We start from the raw sequence: 18525 nt of genomic DNA on the forward strand, positions 1-18525 counted from the left end.
AAAAAAAAAAAAAAAAAAATTGGGTAGCCCAGCCTGGCCTTGAACCTGGCCCTTCCGCCTCACTGTCCCTCAGTACTAAGACAAGGTATGCATCACCACACCCATCCTGGGCCCACAGAGAACCGGACCACTGCAAACGTGACCATTTACATCCCAGATTACAGATAAGCCTTGCTTTTCTGAGTGTGAGAGAACTCAATGCATAATACCTCACAAGTCAGTTCTAAAGCAAGATCTCATAATAAAGAATAGCACAGGATAAACTAATGTGTTGATTCTCCAAGGCGTAAGCACGGAGCTGTCTCCAGCCAAAGCCTCCTGTTAATAGTGGCTGAGGGCACACTAAGGATTTATAGAGGTACTTGGCCAGGGTATCTTTAACCTCTGCTGGCTCCTTGTGTGTGTATCCTGTGCACTGAGGATAGAAGTCAGAACCCTCCTGCTTAGCTGTGCCCTCAGCCATTCACTGGGATGGGGTTCTAGGCCAGCCCTAGCTCTTTTTCTAAGGTCTTCTGGTAGAGTTCAGGTCAGACCCATAGTCTCACACAAGGCTTTACATTCTGTACAAAGACCCTGCATTTGTTGATGTCACCTCAGTAGGAAACACTGGCCACCCTTTGTCCTCATGGCAGGGGATACTTTTAAAAACAAACAAACAAAAACAACAACAACAAAAAACAGCCTGCAGAACCCTGGAAATGCTCCCTGCCTACTTTTTGTTTAAAGAACACCAATCCGACGACAAACCAAGTAAATCCAGATGTTTTATTCTGTAAAGCACATATGCACATACTTCAAACACAGAAAATCAATGAGGGAGGGACGCCATCACAGATCAGCTAGTGACCATCATGCAGCAAGGGACGGGGGAGATGGATCTGCTGCCCTCGAGTCCCACAGTGCCTGCAGGAGGGTCAAAACACAGGAGGCTGGGTTCCTATGCACTGCCAAGAACAACAGAAATACCAGGCTCCAATGAGAACTTACACGTAGAATCAAAACTGATTCAAGTCATACCATACGGTGAGAGACAAAAGGAAAGAGATCAATATGATCTGAAACAAGCATTTCCCAGGAAGTCACTGACTTGTGACTACACCCCACATCTGAGGGCAAGCCAGTGCTGCTGGGGTCAGAGGTCTCTAGTAGCCCACTCTGACATTCCACTTCTGAGGTATACCAGCAAGGAACAGCTGAGGACCAGGCCCAGATGTGTCGGCAGCCCCCTAAACTTCAGCCCACAACCCCCTTCCCCAGCCATCCTCCATCTGTCTACCTGCTATGGTGAATATTTGGGTTTTAAAGTATGTATCTGGCCTCAGGATGGCTCACATCCCAAGCATTTTGGGGACTTCCTCTCCCTAGGTCTTGTGGTGGTCCTCCTTCCCACCCTCCACAGATCCCAGCCACTTCCTGACATTAACACAAGGATGACTAAGAGGAATACAGCCGACAGACCAGCGGACGCGATTCTTCTCGTGTCTCACTCTACTGGGTCTTATTACTCAGTAGCAGCTTAATCTGAAGCTTGGTGGTCCCGATGACACATTTATACCAACCAAGCCAAAGGTCTCAAAGTCTCAAAGAAGACTAGATTAAATACACACATTATCCACCTTATAAGCAACTCGCCTCTGCTTTAAGAAATACTAGTGTATCACATAACTACAGTGATTTTTTTAACAAGCTTCAATTTAGAACAAAAAGACAATTGTTTTCCATCTAAGAATGCCTGGGATAAAATTCTCTAGGTCAGTAAGTTTCAGAATATAGCAAGTTAACTTCAACTGAGACAGACCTACAGTTACAGGACAAAAGCGCTGACATACCTAAGTAGTTTTTCTCCCTTTGAGAGACAGGGTGTCAGTATGTGGCCCAGGCTGGCCTTGAACTCGAGAATCTCCTGCCTCAGCCTCCAGAGGGCCGCTCTTACATGTATTCCTCCTCACACCCAAAAAGTCTGGAACACTGCTTGAGAGAACACTGCATGGGGATTGTTAAGGCAAGGCATTGATAGAAAAACATTGAAAATACAAATAGCGGGTGGAGGGGATCACGAATGATTTTTCTAAATGGAATACGAGAGGGCAATGGGACAGAGGAACCAGAGGGTCACACCTGTCCTAAAGGAAAATGCTTCCAGTTTTGACTAGCAAACCATCAGAGAGCGCCTCACGCCTTCTTCCTCCTGATCTCCCCAGCGGCGGTTCCACATTACATACCTATCATGGGCATTCTCCTTCTGGAGATGTGTGATGTACAAAAAGGAATGCAAAAATAATAATAATAATAAAATAAAATAAAAAATAAAAAGAAAATATATCTCCTTTTCTTAAAAAAAAAAAAAAAAAAGAGAGCAAGCCCCATTTGTGAGCATGAGAGCTACATCTCTCCTGCCTTGTGAAGTTAGTCACCGCACAGCCCTGTGCCTTCACTACACAGCTACTTCTCACGCCAGAACTTCCCTCCCAGGAGCAAACGGGAGCAGAGCACCCCAGTTCCTGGCTGCCTGTGTAGAAACAGAACTCTGCTCTTCACTACAGCAATGACTTGGGTGCCTGAGAGACAAGCGTGTCTGTCCCAACTAGGGCAGTGGTAAATTGTAACTTTTTTTTTCTCTTTAAAAGAAAGCTTCCTTGCAAGCAAACTGAGACAGAATTACCGCTATTACTATATGGTATGGCACAGACATGTAAGAGCCACCGGAGGGGACAGTGGCCTCTGAAATGCAGTGTCCTGACAAAGGTGCAAACAGCTTCCAACACTCCACACGCCAGTCTGAAACAAGAACCACAGCCAAGCTCGGCCCCACAGGTGCTGGAACACGACCTGCTCAGCTCAGCTCTGGCAAGGTCCCCACATCCCCCTGGCTCTCCATGGAAGAACCCCATGTCCATGCCCTCCTGCCCCTCAGTGAGGGTGACGAGTTCAGGTGCATCCAGGGCAAAGCACGTGCATCACAGGACCAATTTCCAGATCAACGTTTATAAATATGTACAAATCAGTTACAGGCACTTGAAATGTCTTTGGCTGGAGTAACCCAACATTGCAAGATGGTGTATTCACAGAGTGGCCAGGCCCTGGCCGATCCAGCAGGCAATGATCATGGTTCTTGGTCTCTCAGAAAATGGGGAGCTGTGGGATTAGGCGTCAGCCAGAGCCACCTAGAAGAGAGCAAGCAGACATCTGAGTCAACTAGGGAGCCACTGGGACCGAGAACAATACCGCGAGGTCATGCTGACTATCAGCATCTATTACCTTTGGGGATTAAGGGAATTCATAAGACTTTCAGGAAACTACCTCACCTCGGAGAAGAATGAACAAAACCCTAAGTCTATAGCAGTTGCCAACCTGCAAAACCACTTAGGCTATGCTTGGAAAGCAAACCTTTCATTCATTCATTCATTCATTCATTTGGAGACAGGGTCTCACTGTATAGTTCTTGCTGGCTTTGAACTAATTGACTCTTTTGCCTCTGCCTCCTGAGAACTAGAATTAAAGGTGTGTGCCACCATCCCCGACCTTGAATTTGTGTTTTTGAGACAAGAATTCAGGTAGCCTAGGCTGACAAACTCACTATGGAGCGGAGGATGCCTTTAAACTCCTGATCCTCCTGTCCTGCCTCCCAAGTACTAGGATCGCAGGCATGTACCATGTCTAGTTTACAAAGGGCTGCAGACTGAGTCCACAGCCTCATGCTTGCAAGACAAGCACTGTACTAACCAAGCCACATCCCTAGCCACTAGTTAGCTGGCCCCAATAGGTCCTCTGCTGTGTGACTCATGTGTTGAAGGAAGGACTGGGGGTAAAGAGGCACGAGGGACATGAACTCCATCAGAGATTATTCAGAACAGCTATCATGAGGTTGAGACTCTTTTTTTTGAGAAAGGCCTGTTGGCAGAGCCAGCACACCCACCCACTACTCACCTTCTCAGGGCAAAATTCGGGATTGCTCTGCCGCAGTTTGCTGGGTCTGCCTTTGATGACTGCGTAGCAGAACATCGTTATCACCATCACAAAAAGGAAGTAACTGGTGTGCATGAGATGCAGGTTTATTAATGAGCGGTCGTCCTGAAGAACAAAGGAAGCCAGACATGCACTCCATCACTGATGTTCCAACAGCAGCTCCATGCCTGCAGCAAGTTCATTCCTTTGTGGTGCTCAGAACTGCACCCACAGCCTCACACACACTAGCTAATCACTGAGCTCCATCTCCAGCGCCCCAATAGTAACTCTTAAGTTCGAACATGCAGTCTCTCCATGGATCTCCAAAACTACCAAACTAGTTGTCATTATGTGAAAACATGGAACGTGCATGCAAGGGGAGCTGCAGGCCACCTGCCAGAGTCCTGCTCTGCTTTGACGTGTCCTCTTGATCCCACAAAGCAACTGGCCTGCTGCCCCCGAGACACCCCTCCACTGGACAGCTGGCACATCCCACCAGAGACAGCATCCCTTCCCCTTCTGTTTTCACTATGTCCCCGGCAGGAAGGGGCACAGGCTAGCCTCATTCCTGAGATCTCATGTGTAACCACAGTCGAGGGGGCTTGGGAGAGACCTTGTCTACCTCCATTACCTTTCTCGACCCAGTGCTCAGGGACCATTTTAGAGTCTTACTCTTGAATACAGCTTGACCTAGAACTCACTATGTAGCACAGACTGGCCTGGAACTCATCTTGCTTCAGCTCCCAAGTGCCAGGATCTGAGGAATATATATATATATATATATTCATTCCAAGCCAGGCCAGTCTCCTTTTAAGATCTTTACTTTTACGTATATGTGTGTGCGTGCTATGTGTGTGCAGGTGCCTGTGGAAGCCAGAAGGGTGCATCAGGCCCTCTAGAGCTGGAGTTACAGGTGCTGGCAACTGCCTGATGTAGGTGAACTCTGGTCTCCTGCAGAGCAAGTACTCCCAACTGCTGAGCCATCTCTCTAGCCCCAGACCAGTGAGTGCATGGATGTTTTCCAACTGCCTGACAAGGCAGTCAGGTCCTACTAGAGGAGGCAGGTGAACCCTGGCTGGGTAGGGAAGGCTCTGGAATCCGACCAACCTCTGTCCACCATGCAGCCTCTCCTTCTACCCTACGCTAGCAGCTCCCTGACTGCCAACATCCATAACTGAAAAGAAACTGAAAAAGGGACAGTCCAGGGACAACTAAAAAGAAACCCGTGCAGCACACCCCAGAAGGAAGCAAGAGTAAAACCCATCAGTGTGGCTGGCAGACTGCCCACTGACTGCTGCAGTGGCAGCTTCCTCTTTCCTCTCAAGTTAGAGGCTATGGAGGCCGTGGTACCAAGACAAAGACTCATTCTAGACCAGGCATGGTGGCACAAGCCTATAATCACAGCACTCAAGAGGCTGAAGCAAGAGGATCCCAATTCCCAGGCCTGCCTGAGCTACATAGTGAGATACTGTTTAAAAAGAAGAGAAACAAAGATTTGCCTCCTTATGAACTACTTACTCACCCTTTTTGTACCCTAAAGAGAACTAGCTATTGCTAATATTGACATTAAGCAGATATTCTATATATATATATATAAGGCCTCAAGTAACCCTTATGGGTTACAAACACAAAAACAAATTTTTGTTTTGTTCTGAAAAACAAAAAACTAAGGAACAGGCTTTTCTAAACCACAAAGGTACCAAGATATACACAGCCCTGCCAACTAGTCTTCCAAACCAAGAGGAAACCTACAATAGCCAAGGCTTAGCTAACCCAAGATGTAAAATTCATACACTCACAGCTCCAGGATGTATGTATGTACACACACACACACACACACACACACACACACACACACACACAGAGTCACAGACACACAAAGGGGACTTGTTTCACTTACATCTGGAACAATAACGGTGAGTTTGGGATTTAAAGCATGGTAGACTTTCCCAATGGCACCCTTATAACACCAAAAAGGATTGTAGTCTTGAGCATATTTCGTGTTGGCATCTCTGGCAGTTGTGAAGATCTTGTACCAGAGCGTGGCGTTGCTGTATGTGTCGGGGATACAGTGAGGTGGCTGACTGCAGGGGAGAGGAAGAGACCAGCTCCGTGACCTGAAACATTTATTTGGGGTCCCTCCACACAGCCCCAAGCAACACTGAGCAGAACCACATTAGGAGAGGAAGAGGGAAGGGGAGCCATTTAGAACAATCACCACGCCCCTCTGGGACAGACAGCACTGTTTTGAGACAGTTACCTGTGTTTTGAGACAGGATCTCAATACATAACAGAGGCTGGCCTACTAGTGCCTACAACTGCAGGTATGAGCCAGCACATCAAACTTCTATGGTGTTCTGGGTTTGTTTGTTTAAATGCACACATGAGGAGCCAGGCATGGGTATGGACACGTATAATCCCAGAACTTCGGAGAATGAGGCAGGATGATCAGCAATTCTAAGCCAACCTCTGCTGTATAGTGCTTGAGACCAACTTAGACTACATGAGACTATCTTAAAACAAATCCCTCCAAAACTAAAATAACCGTACTCATGTATTCATCCCCTACAAATATATACAATTTAAAGTAATAAAATTGAGTATTTAAAAAATATAAAATCTAATTTCTGGGTCACAGAGATGAAGAGAACCTTTATCTTTAGGCATCTTTAATTACAGGCCACTCTGGCAGGGGACCTGGCTCTTCCTTTTCCAATACATGATCCTTTTTTTTTTTTGGTTTTTCAAGACAGGGTTTCTCTGTTTAGCCCTGGCTGTCCTGGAACTCACTTTGTAGACCAGGCTGGCCTCGAACTCAGAAATCCGCTTGCCTCTGCCTCCCAAGTTCTGGGATTGAAGGCGTGTGCCACCGCCCGGCCTGGTTTTGTTTTGTTGAGATAGCGTCTCTATGCACCCTTGAACTCCTGATCCTCCCACCTCCACCCTTCCAGTACTGGGACTACAGGTGTACTTCACACGCCCAGTTTATTCTGTGTTGAAATGGGACCCAGGACTTCATGAACACTAAGCGAACACTCTACCAATGGAGCTACAACCCCAAACAGGCACATCTGTTTATGGAGAAGTTAGAACTTCAAATTAAATTAAGCAATCCCTGAAACCAGCTCAGATGGCTCAGAAGGTAAAGATGCTTGCTTGCCGCCAAGCCTAACAACCTGCGTTCAGTCCCTGGAAACCACAGAGAGAAATGACTCCTGCCAGTAATTGTCTTCCTCCAAATGTGTAGGACACTTACACAGTGACAGGGAAGACTCCAGGGGCAGCTGTGAGGGTCATGCATGCTGTGAACACCACCTGCTCACAGTGGCCATGGAGGGCACAGTCATCGGCGTTCCAGGCAGCAGGCAGGGTGAAGGTGATGTTGATCTCCTCATGGGCTTCCCTGCCTGCAGAAGAATTGGCAGTTTATTGGTAGACACAGGCAGAAATGTATAGACTGTTTGCTGATACTCAAATAAGTCTGAAGCCAAATCCAGCAGGCACCGACTGGCCTGCACACCTACCTACCCTATGGGATTTCTCATCTGTCCTGATCTGTGAGGCCCACCAAACTAGCACAGCCACAAAGTAGTTCACAAACGGCTCCTACTTTTCAGTTGGGGCTAGGAAGCCCAGCCAGAGGCCAGAAAGGAACAGAGTTCTGTACCAATGATACTTCACTCAGAATTGACTGTTAGCCCACGGATGTGCCTCAAGTATTTCTGCACACACACAGGGAGACACAGTCCACCAGACTCAGGGAAGGTCTTAGGACAATAGAGTGAAGCTTGTGCTAAATCAAGATGTTCTAAGGTCATAAGGAGAAAAGGGTGTTTGCTTCTTGAAATGCACAGGGGTGATCTGATCCTTACTATCATGGCACCAAATGTCCACTCTTAACAGTCAGAGGCAACAGGCAGAACCCCACCAGCACCTCGAAGACTTGACCAAAGGTCCAGCCAGCCCTTGGAATGAACAAAGGCTTTGCAGCTTTCCCCAGCTTCCTTTCATGTCCTTCTACACCACTGAACTACTGTTCCCAGGCTTAGCACATACAAGCAGGCATAGCCATAACCCATGCTTTTTACTTTTGTATTATTTAGTGTAGTAGCTTGAATGAGAATGGTCCCCACATGATCAAATGTTTGAATACTAGACCCAAGTTGGTGCAACTATTTGGGAAGGATTATTATGTGTGTGGCCTTGTTGGAGGAGGTGCGTCCTGGAGGTGGGCATGCACGCCTTTAATCTCCGTACTTGGGAAGCAGAGGCAGATGGATCTTGGAGTTCTGAGCTTGAGGCCAGCCTGGTCTACAGAACAAGATCCAGGACTGCTAAGGCTACACAGAGAAGCACTATGGGGAGTGGGGGGAGCCTCTGCCATTCACAGTGAGCTCACTGCCTCAGCCACCTGCAGCCACCTGCAACCATGCCTTTGCCCAACCATCAGCTATCATAAACAAGTCTCTAGGACCATTAGCCAATTAAACTTTGAGTTGCTTTGTTCATGGTGCTTTAACACAGCAATATAAGTGTAACAAGCCCCTAATTAGCATTTTAAGCACCTGGTAAGTGTTAATTCATGATGATCTTTCAGGGTAACCCATCCCCACACATACTGTATGGACTGGCTATGAAGGTATATCCCTGTATTGTTAATTGCTGTGCCAGCACCAGGCTGGCAGGATATGTAAATATTTGTCATTTCCTCACCTGCTCCCAAAGAAAGGCAAGCTGCTGTGGTGAGAAAAAAAAACTCCCACTTATACTAGTAACTTCTTTATATCAGAAAGTGTGGCATATGAGCAATAAAGTACTGGCAGCTGAAGCTGGGGCAAAAGAAAAGAAGGCAGGAGAGAGGCAGAGAGAGATGGAGGCAGAACAGGCACCAGGCAGAGAGAGAGAGCAGAGAGAAAGCCACAGGGAAAAACACGGTGGCAAAGAAGTTGGGTGGAGTTAGAGGGACAGCAAACAGGCCAGCAGCCTTAAACTATACAGATGTTTCCCTGTGTTTATTATTAAATAAATCACTAGCAGGGACCCCTGCAAGTCCTGCAATAATGAGCTGTCTTATTAAGGGTTCCACTACTGTGATAAAACACTATGACCAAAAGCAACCTGGGGAAGAAAGGGTTGGTTTGTTTGTATCTCTCAGATCATATACATTGCTTAGGGAAGTCAGGGCAGGCGCTGAAACAGAAGTCATGGAGGGGTGCTGCTTACTTGCTTGCTCTCCATGACTTGCTCATTTATAATACCCAGGCTCACCAGTCCAGGAGTAACATAACACCACCCACAATAAGCTGGTATCCTCCCACATCAGTCATCTCACACACACACACAAACACACACACAGAGTTTACCCACAAGCCAATCTAGTGGGAGTATATTCTGAACTGATGTTTCCTCTTGCCAGATGACATAGTTTATATAAAGCTGACATAAAACTAGGCAGTACATGGATTTTGGTTGGTGTTTAGTTTTTCCTTTTTAGTACCAGGACCTAAACCCAGGGCATTACACACGCTAGGCAAGCCCTTACCCAATGAGTTACACCCCCAGCCTGAGTCCTGTTATTTTCACCTCTTCTGTAATCCCCAAATTTCAAGGCTGAAGGCCTTAGGTCTGAGGCTTTTTCTAGTTCTTCCTAGAAGCTAGCACACCACTAAACAAACTGTGGAGACCTGGGACTGGAGAGATGGCTCAGTGGTTAAGAGGACCCTAGAATCGATTCAAAGCACCACACACAACTCAAGCTCACAACTGTCTGTAACTCTAGTCCCAAGGGGACCCTGTGCTCTCTGGCCTCCACGGCACCAGGCACATACATGGTACATTAGCCATACATACAAGCAGGCAATACACAATACATATAACATAATTAATTTTAAATTAAAAAAAAGTAAGAGAGCACTTTTTCACCTGCATGAGGCCCTGGTTCAGAGCCCAACATCACAAACAACAGTAAATAATAGCAGCATGACAGCCAAGCAGGGCAAGGGAGAATAAGCCTGATGATGAAGTTTGGAACAAGGACTGAGGTACATATTTGACCTGGCCTTCAGGTCCTCCCAGCATCCCTCAATCCCTCTCTGGCATTCCCTACCTTCCCTATATAATCCATTCTGGTCTCTCTCCTCTTCTCTCTCTTGGAGTGTATATAGGCTTTCTTTCCCTTTTTCTTCTTCCCCCCACCTCCCATGGTGACTCCTCAGGCTTCAGTCCTTGGGGCCATTGAACTCACCCCGAGAGCAGTTTCCCAATAAACTTGCCCTCTAATATGATCTAATCCGGCTTGAATTGGCTCAGTTCACCGGTGGAGAAATAACCTATCAGATGACCTAAGATTAATCTTAGGAACCTACCTATGTTTACAAACGTATCTATGGACAGGTATACCGCTTGTGCACTCACACACAAAGCACAGCACAATACACCTATTCATAGACATGTTTGTAAATACACTGTCTTGAACAACAATGATGGACTGCTGACTCCCACACAGTCAAAAAACTGAGTGTTAAGTCTTGACTCCTCAGACTTAAAATTAACAACCAATTTAGCTTGATGTTGATTGGAAGCCTTACTAACAACTTCAACAGTCAATTAACACACATATCTATTCCTGTATCATAAACAGGGGAAAAATACACAACAGCAAAATCACTCCTTCCTGCTGTGTGCCACTGACATTAGACAGGTAAACTGCTCACACAGTGACTCAGCATGTTTTCAGTGGATACTCGCTATGTGACCCCACTGCAATCAAAAAGAGGCTACAAAACTATCACAGTAAGACGGTGTGGGGATGTTGTTTTTATTTGTAGCATGTCTCGAACTCAATACTGATAACCCTAAACTTACGACCATCCTGCTTCTACCTCCATGAATTCTTCTTTTTTAATTCTCTGGTTTTTGTTTTGTCTTTTTGATTGAGACAAGGTCTTACTATGTAACCCTAGCTGTCCTAGAACTTGCTATGTAGACTACCAGATGGCCTCAACCTTGCACAGATCCCCCTGCCCCTGTCTCTTGAGTGCTAGGATTAAAGGTATGCGTCACCGGCTTTTTTGTTTGTTTTTGAGGCAGGGCCTGAATCTCACAATCCTACTGTTTCACTCTCCCACATGCTGGGATCACCACTGTGTACCACTGCCAAGCTGCCTCAGTGCCTTTATGACCTAATGCAGCAGTCTTACACTTTTTATGTTACACTTCTCTTGGGTTCAAATAGAGAGCTGGAGAGATGGCTCAGCAGCTAAGAGCAGTTCTCTCGCAGACAACCAGGGTTCAGTTCTTAGCACTCATATGGCAGCTCACAATCATCTGTAACTACAGATCAGAGGAACTAACTCCCTCTTCTGATGTTGGCAGGCACCAGGAACATACAGTGCACATACATCCATGCAAAATATTCATATACATACAAAAAGTTTTTAAATAATGAAACAAGTTCAAGTATAAATGGACCTGAGCAAGTGAAACCTATGTTGGTCAAATGTCAAATACACTGAGGCCAGAAACAGAGCCTGTACTAACAGGTTCTCTCTCCTCCCAATTGGCGTCTCCCAGTGCTGCAGAGGAACCCAGGGCCTCACACACACAAGCCCAGTGCTCTAACCCTGTCAGTCCTGACTCTGAAAGCTTTTATGAAGAGACTGTGTATGATACCTGAAGACCGACTGAGTGAAGACGCACAGCAACCAGTCCTTCTTGGCTTCATGAAGTCCAAGTCTCAGGAGGAGACACAGCAGAAACACAGAACAGAACATGGAACCTAGCTCAGCTGCTGCCTCAGAACTCTGAAAGGAAAGTAGCTGGCACACACCTGACAATCCAATCTGATGTCCGAGGATGGTGGAGTACAGGTGTGTAACATTTCGAGAGTACCCTCCAAAGGGCTTGAGAGGGTCCAAGGTCAAGGTAATGGCCACTGAAATATTGATGGGGCCTGACTCCTCCAGGGACTGGGGCGGCTGGGTGGACGATCTGGCCTGCCCAACAGACATGGTGCTCTCTGGTGTGGTGGTATCGTTGGAGAGGTGCTTCAATGTCTCGTTTTCTGATACACACAAGTCCAAATCATTAAACCGGAGCAGGAAAGTATTCCAATCCTTCGGCAAAATAAAACAGAGAGAAGATATGAAGTCCCAGCATCTCCAAGGCAGAAACAACCCTGACCCTGGACTCTGCTACACAGCACAAGAGGAAAAGAATGAGATGAGGATGACCGTCTCAAGTCACAATGCACCACCACTCAGCACCTGTAGAACAGTCTGATACAATTATGCTAGCCCTGGTAATCTCCACACACTGCAGAGGCTGAGAATTCAGCATATTGTAATTAAGAGAAAATTCACTGTGGCTCAAGATCAAACTCAAAAGGGGATCTGGAGGGGCTGGAGAAATCGCTTGGCGGAGAGACTGCCACTCCAGAGATTGCCAGCACCAACATGGCAGTTAACACTAACTGTAACTCTAGTTCCAAGGGACCTGACACCCTCTTTCTGGCACTTCCCACACACAGTGCACAGACATAAATGGGAGCAAAACATCCATACACATAAAAGTAAATAAAAGCAAAAAAAAAAAAAAGTAAATAAAAGCAAAACAAAAAGGTCGTGAGGGATGTCAGATGCTCGGTGGTTAAGAACACTTGCTACCCTTACATGGAAACCAAGGATGGTTCCCAGCACACATGTGGTGGCTCACAAGCATCTGTAACTCTAGTGTCAGAGCATCCCAGATCCCTTTTGTGCTCCTTGGGCACATGGTGCACATACTTACATTCAGGCAAACACTCATACATACACTAAAAATTAAAAAAAAAAACTTTAATCCCAGCACTTGGGAGGCAGAGGCAGGNGGATTTCTGAATTCGAGGCCAGCCTGGTCTACAGAGTGAGTTCCAGGACAGCCAGGGCTACACAGAGAAACCCTGTCTCGAAAAACCAAAAAATAAAAATAAAAAAAAAATTAAAAAAAAATCAGTCAGTCAGAGGCGGTGTGCACACAGGGGATCTCTGAGTTCAAGGCATGTATGGTCTACAGAGTGAATTCCAGCACAGCCAGGGCTACACAGAGAAACCCTGCATTGAAGAAAAAAGGGGGCAAAGGATCTTGAACAAAGGTGTTGACACATTAAAATCACTATTTTCATTTATTTATAGCTTGTTTTTGCTTTGTTTTAAGGTTTATGTATTTATATTAATATATAGGTATATGTCTACATGTATGGCTGTGCACCACATGCATGCCTGAAAGCTCGCAACTGTCTGTAACTCCAATTACAGGGAATCCAACACCTTCTTCTGGCCTCTGAGGACACTGCATGCATGAGTACACAGACACATATGCAGGCAAAACATGCTTATATATTTAAATAAATAAATACATAAATAAAAATGGTGGTGCAAACATTTAATGCCAGCACTTAGAAGCCAGAAGTCAGCCTGATCTGTTGAGTATCCGAACAGTCAGGGACGCAGAGTGAGACTGTGTAACTAAGTCATAAACCAATTAGAAATGTAATAAAGAGGGCTGGAAAGATGGCTCAACGGGTAAGAGCACTGACTGCTCTTCCGAAGGTCCGGAGTTCAAATCCCAGCAACCACATGGTGGCTCACAACCATCCATAATGAGATCTGACGCCCTCTTCTGGTGTGTCCGAAGACAGCTACAGTGTACTTACATATAATAAATAAATAAATCTTTAAAATAAATAAATAATAATTTAAAAAAAGAAAAAAGAAATATAATAAAGAAAAAGAACTACACTGGAAATAAAGTGTCCTTTACTTCTCTATATTTTAGGTTAGCACATAAGGCCATAGGTTCGTCACCGCATCACCATGACACTCGTGTCATTACCCACTGCTCCCACTCACTGTTCCCCTTCTCCACACCCATCGAACACTCTCTCTTCAGACTCTTTTGGAACATGCTCTTACTACTTGGCCCAGGATAGCTTTGACCTCACACTCCTTCCTGCCTCTGTCTCCCCAGTTCTGGGATCACAGGAGTGCACCACCACACGCAGTGTTTGCTCGTTTTATAAATACACTCTCCCAGATGCATGCTTCTCTCTGAAATAGTCTGCATAAAATTGATAGTACTACTTAAAACAACTAAGGCATTCCCTAGCCAGCCACAGGAAAAAAGAGGAAACTGCGTAAATATGTATCTTTTTCTGACACATCTACTGCGTGCCCTTGAATAGCAGAGCCAAGAGCATATGGAGTTCAAGGCCAGCCTGGGCTTCAGGAGACCTTGTCTCAGAAAGAACTGTCCAGATGTGGTTATACACAACACATAATCCCAGCATCCAGGAGGCTGAGACAGGAAGCTCACGTCAGGCTCCAGGTCAGCCAATAATAGCCTGCAGTACAGATTGAGACCTCAAATATAAAAGGAGCTGCCCCCACCCACTCCTCTACAAGGTCCATCCGGCACAAGTAGACACAGGAATATACTGACCTCAGCCATCTCTGGGGACTTAATCTCCTTGATCTTGAAGAAGTAGCCCAGGGTGAGGAAGGCGATGGCCATGGCGCTGACACTGATCATAAAAACCACCAAGGGTGGCCGGCTGCTGATGTACAGCTTCAGGTTCTCCAGGGGGTTGATGCTGAACATGCTTCCCACCAGCGGTGACCTGCAACACATGCAGCAACACATGCAGTGCGGGACTGGCTGGCTGCCTGGCTGCACTGAGCTGCAGCACTCAGTTCAGTCTCCTACTGTGGAACAAAGGCCGGGTCTGAGAAACTGTCAGAGCCAGGCATGGCGGTGCCCACCTGGGACTTCAGGAAGGAGATCAGGGGTCAAAGTTCATCCTCGGCCACAGGCAAAGCCAGCCTAAAGTATATAAGACAGTCTTTCTAAGAAAATACAAAATTGAGCCGGGCGAGGTGGCGCACGCCTTTCATCCCAGCACTCGGGAGGCAGAGGCAGGCTGAGTTCGAGGCCAGCCTGGTCTACAAAGTGAGTTCCAGGACAGCCAGGACTATACAGAGAAACCCTGTCTCGAAAAACCAAAAAAAAAAAAAGAAAAGAAAATACAAAATTATTTAAAAAAAGGAAGGAAAAGTGGAAGGAAGGGGTGGGGCTGTAGGCTCACTTGGTAAGTGCTTGCCCAGCACACACAGAGCACTGGGCCCCGAGCCAGCACTGTGTAAGACAGGCAGGGAGGCACACATCTGTAAGGCCAGCACTTGACAGACAGACAGACAGGCAAGAAGATCATGCATTCAAGTTTATCCTTGGCCACATATTGATCAGGCTGGGCTACAGGAGACTGTCACACACACAGTACATTATTATTATTATTATTATTATTAGTTCATACCCATATGAGACTTTTATCTACTGGCCTGCCAATCAAGTGCTCTACCACTGCTACAGATTCTAACCAAGCTGTCTGACCTCTCTTGGATGTCTATGTAGACAATCGTACTGTTTGAGGACAAGTGCATTAGCAGTACTTGGAATCCCTATATCTTTTTCCTTTTTCCTATTTCAATGAAACATCAATAGCAGTAGCTGTAATAAAATTCTTGCCGCACAAAAATGCTTTGCAATGCTTCACTATTAAATCTGGGACTCAACACAGGCTTTTGGTGGGAAGCTGTGCTGGTTAATTTTATGTCAACTTGACACAAGCTACAGTTCTTTTAGAAGAGGGAGACTCAAATGAAAAAAAATGTCCCCATTAGATGGGCCAGTGAACAAACCTGTGGTGCATTTTCCTGATTAGTGATTGATGTGGGAAGGCCCTGGGCAGTGCCACCCCTGGGTTGGTGGTCCTAGGTGCTATAAGAAAGCAAACTATGGGGCTGGTGAGATGACTCAGCAGGTAAGAGTACCCGATCGCTCTTCCAAAGGTGCAGAGTGGTGCCACATAGTGGTTCACAACCATCCTTAACGAGATCTGACTCCCTCTTCTGGAGTGTCTGAAGACAGCTACAGTGTACTTACATATAATAAATAAATAAGTCTTTAAAAAAAAAAAAGATTTTTCACTATAATGTTACTTCTTTTTTATGGGTGAAAGGGTTGAGACAGAGTCTCCTGTATTCCAAGATGGCCTTGAACCCTGAGTTTCCCACCTCTGTCTCCCAAGTATTGGGATTAGAGACATATGCTACCACGCCTGGCTTGTTTTTCTCTTGGTTCTAGGGTTCAAGTTCTCTCTTGTTTGTTATGTATCTACTGAATTCAACCAAATACTACATACATTTCAATGAATGTCTAAATGCAATATCTAAACAATTTTTGTCTTTTACTCTGTTAACATAAATAATCTGATTCATCTTTTCCATACTGACTGCATGGTTTGGTAGTTTTGGTATGACTGAGAATTAAAGAGTTTTGTTTGGTGGATGGGGGAGAGAGCACATGCCAAATCACAGAACGACACCCCAGCTCCTGATCAGGACTTTTAAAGCTACTGTGATGTTTGCTTCTTTACTCCCAGTTTGTCTATGTATTCATAAATCAGACAAGCTTGCCATTTTGCATGGCTATCTTTTTTCCTTTTTTTTTTTTTTTTTTAAATTCTTGAAACTAGATTTCCCCGTGTAACCTAGGTGGCCTGAAACTTCCTATGTATATGATGCTGGCTCCAGACTCACAAGACTCCACCACCCTCTGCCCCCCAAGCACTTGGATTCAAGGCCTGTATGACCAGGAATAAGGAATAAGATGCACTTCTACTTCTTAGAAATTTGATCGACTTTAGCCAGAAAACTATGAGCCTGTCAAGTATTTGTTTTCTATTTTGAGGAGGCTATCTTAGCTACTTTAACGATTTTAAACTATATGTCTATTTTTTACTTCTGGTGAGTCGAATTTGAGAAAACAGGTATTTTAAGAAACTATCCCTTTTAAATTGGCTTTTAAACGTCATGGCAGGGAATAACTTTAAGATTTCTATTTATGTATGTGCATGTCACATGTGTACAGGTAACTGTGGAGGTTAGAAAAGGGCATCGGATCCCCTACAGGTGGAGTTAGAGGTGCTGTCAGCCTGCTCGCACACGCACTGGGACCTGAAGGCACATCCTCTGCAAGAGCAGCAAGCGCTCTGAACCTGAGGCGTCGCCCCAGCCCTTTATTTGCAGCTTTGTTGTTTTATAACTCAGGTGGGACTAGAACTGGCTATGTAGCCAAGGAGGACTTTGGGCTTCAGATCCTCCTGCCACCACCACCACATGCTGGCATTTCAGGAATGCACCACCACACCCAATCTATACAGTGCTGGGGACCGAACCCAGGGCAGCTCAAGAGCTGCACCTCTAAAACTTTCCAGCTGTCTGGTCTTTCTAAACTGCAAATCACTCAAGAGTAGGGATACTCTTACCTGTCTCTGCCTCAAAATACCTGACAGCAAAGGGACGGTGAGAGCCAGGCACGGATGGGAGAGGCTGAACCACCACCACTAAGTTATAGTCAGGCAGGAGCGAGAAGTTTCTCAAACAGTATGTAGTCCAGGCCTTGAACTGACTCTCCTGCCTCCACCTCCCAAGCGCTGGGATGATATGGTGCTACAAGGGTGCAACTCCATGCCTGGCACAAAAGTATTGTGAACAAAACTATCAAGACTCTAAATAGTTACCTGAACTCTAAGCCCTTTCTACCATTCACACTCATTTTCAAATAGGAAATTAGAGGCTATATCAGCAAAGAGATGCAAGAAGGTTTCTGAACCAGGCATGGTGGCAGACACTTTAGTTCCAGCACTTACGAGAAAGGCAAAGGTAGGCCAATCTGTGAGTCTGAGGCCAGTCTGGTCTACACTGAGTTTCAGGTCAGCCAGGGTTACATGGTAAGACTTGCCTTTAAGTAAAAAAAAAAAAAAAAAAAAGTTTCTGTACTCTTTCAACAAGTAAGCCTTACTTTTAAATAAAAATGCAAATGCAAGCTGGATGGTAGTAGTAGACACCTCCCAAAACTCAGGAGGCAGAGGCAGGCTGATCTCTGTGAGTTCAAGCTCAGCCTGGTCTAGAGCAAGTTCCAGGATAGCCAGGACTACACAGAGAAACCCTGTCTGGAAAAACAAACAAATAAGCAAGCAAGCATTGCATTCCGTTGGGGGTGAGAAGCAGACACTGTGGCTGGCCACTTTCCCCTAAGTTCATTCCAACCAGGTGGTGAGAAATGAAGGATGGGAAATGGCTTCTGAGAAGTCCAAGGGCTGAGGGGAGGGACACCTGATAGAGTCAAACTCTGACTCCTCAAGCACAGAAGAAAGACGAATACAGGTCACCAGCGTGCTACCTGGACTACTTCACTGCCACCAGAACCAAGCCAAACTACAGACAACTTAGGTAAATGGCAGCTCCAACAATCCTCAAGCCCTAAGAACACAGTTACCTGAAGGGACAGGGTCAGCTTTGTGACACCCACAGGACTGACTGTAGCACACCTGTGCTTCTGCGGCTCTATTTCTAAAACCCTAACCGTGGCTAAACAAAGGCTTAACCACCGAGTTGCTTGACTTAGGAATATTTAAAATAGTTAAATATAAAAATAAGGGCTAGTGAGATGGCTCAGTGGGTAAGAGCACTGACTGCTCTTCCA

The 18525-nt window shown here is 45.8% G+C and overlaps 1 protein-coding gene across 2 annotated transcripts in view; it reads right to left on the minus strand.

Annotated features, from left to right (window-relative positions):
* Window positions 1-751: 751 nt before the first annotated feature.
* The window catches only part of Tmem248 (transmembrane protein 248), a 20833-nt gene continuing 3059 nt past the window's right edge, over window positions 752-18525 (minus strand). For both annotated transcript variants that reach the window (XM_021186596.2, XM_029533812.1), the window contains exons 2-7: window positions 14422-14599; window positions 11774-12059; window positions 7202-7352; window positions 5846-6029; window positions 3928-4071; window positions 752-3164 (exon numbers count right to left, since the gene is read on the minus strand). In XM_021186596.2, the coding sequence (XP_021042255.1) occupies window positions 3144-3164; window positions 3928-4071; window positions 5846-6029; window positions 7202-7352; window positions 11774-12059; window positions 14422-14580 (945 nt within the window). In that variant the 5' untranslated portion in view covers window positions 14581-14599 and the 3' untranslated portion in view covers window positions 752-3143. The remainder of the gene's footprint in view (window positions 3165-3927; window positions 4072-5845; window positions 6030-7201; window positions 7353-11773; window positions 12060-14421; window positions 14600-18525) is intronic.

This window comes from Mus pahari, chromosome 23, assembly GCF_900095145.1.
Source record: "Mus pahari chromosome 23, PAHARI_EIJ_v1.1, whole genome shotgun sequence".
Taxonomy (NCBI): Eukaryota; Metazoa; Chordata; class Mammalia; order Rodentia; family Muridae; genus Mus; species Mus pahari.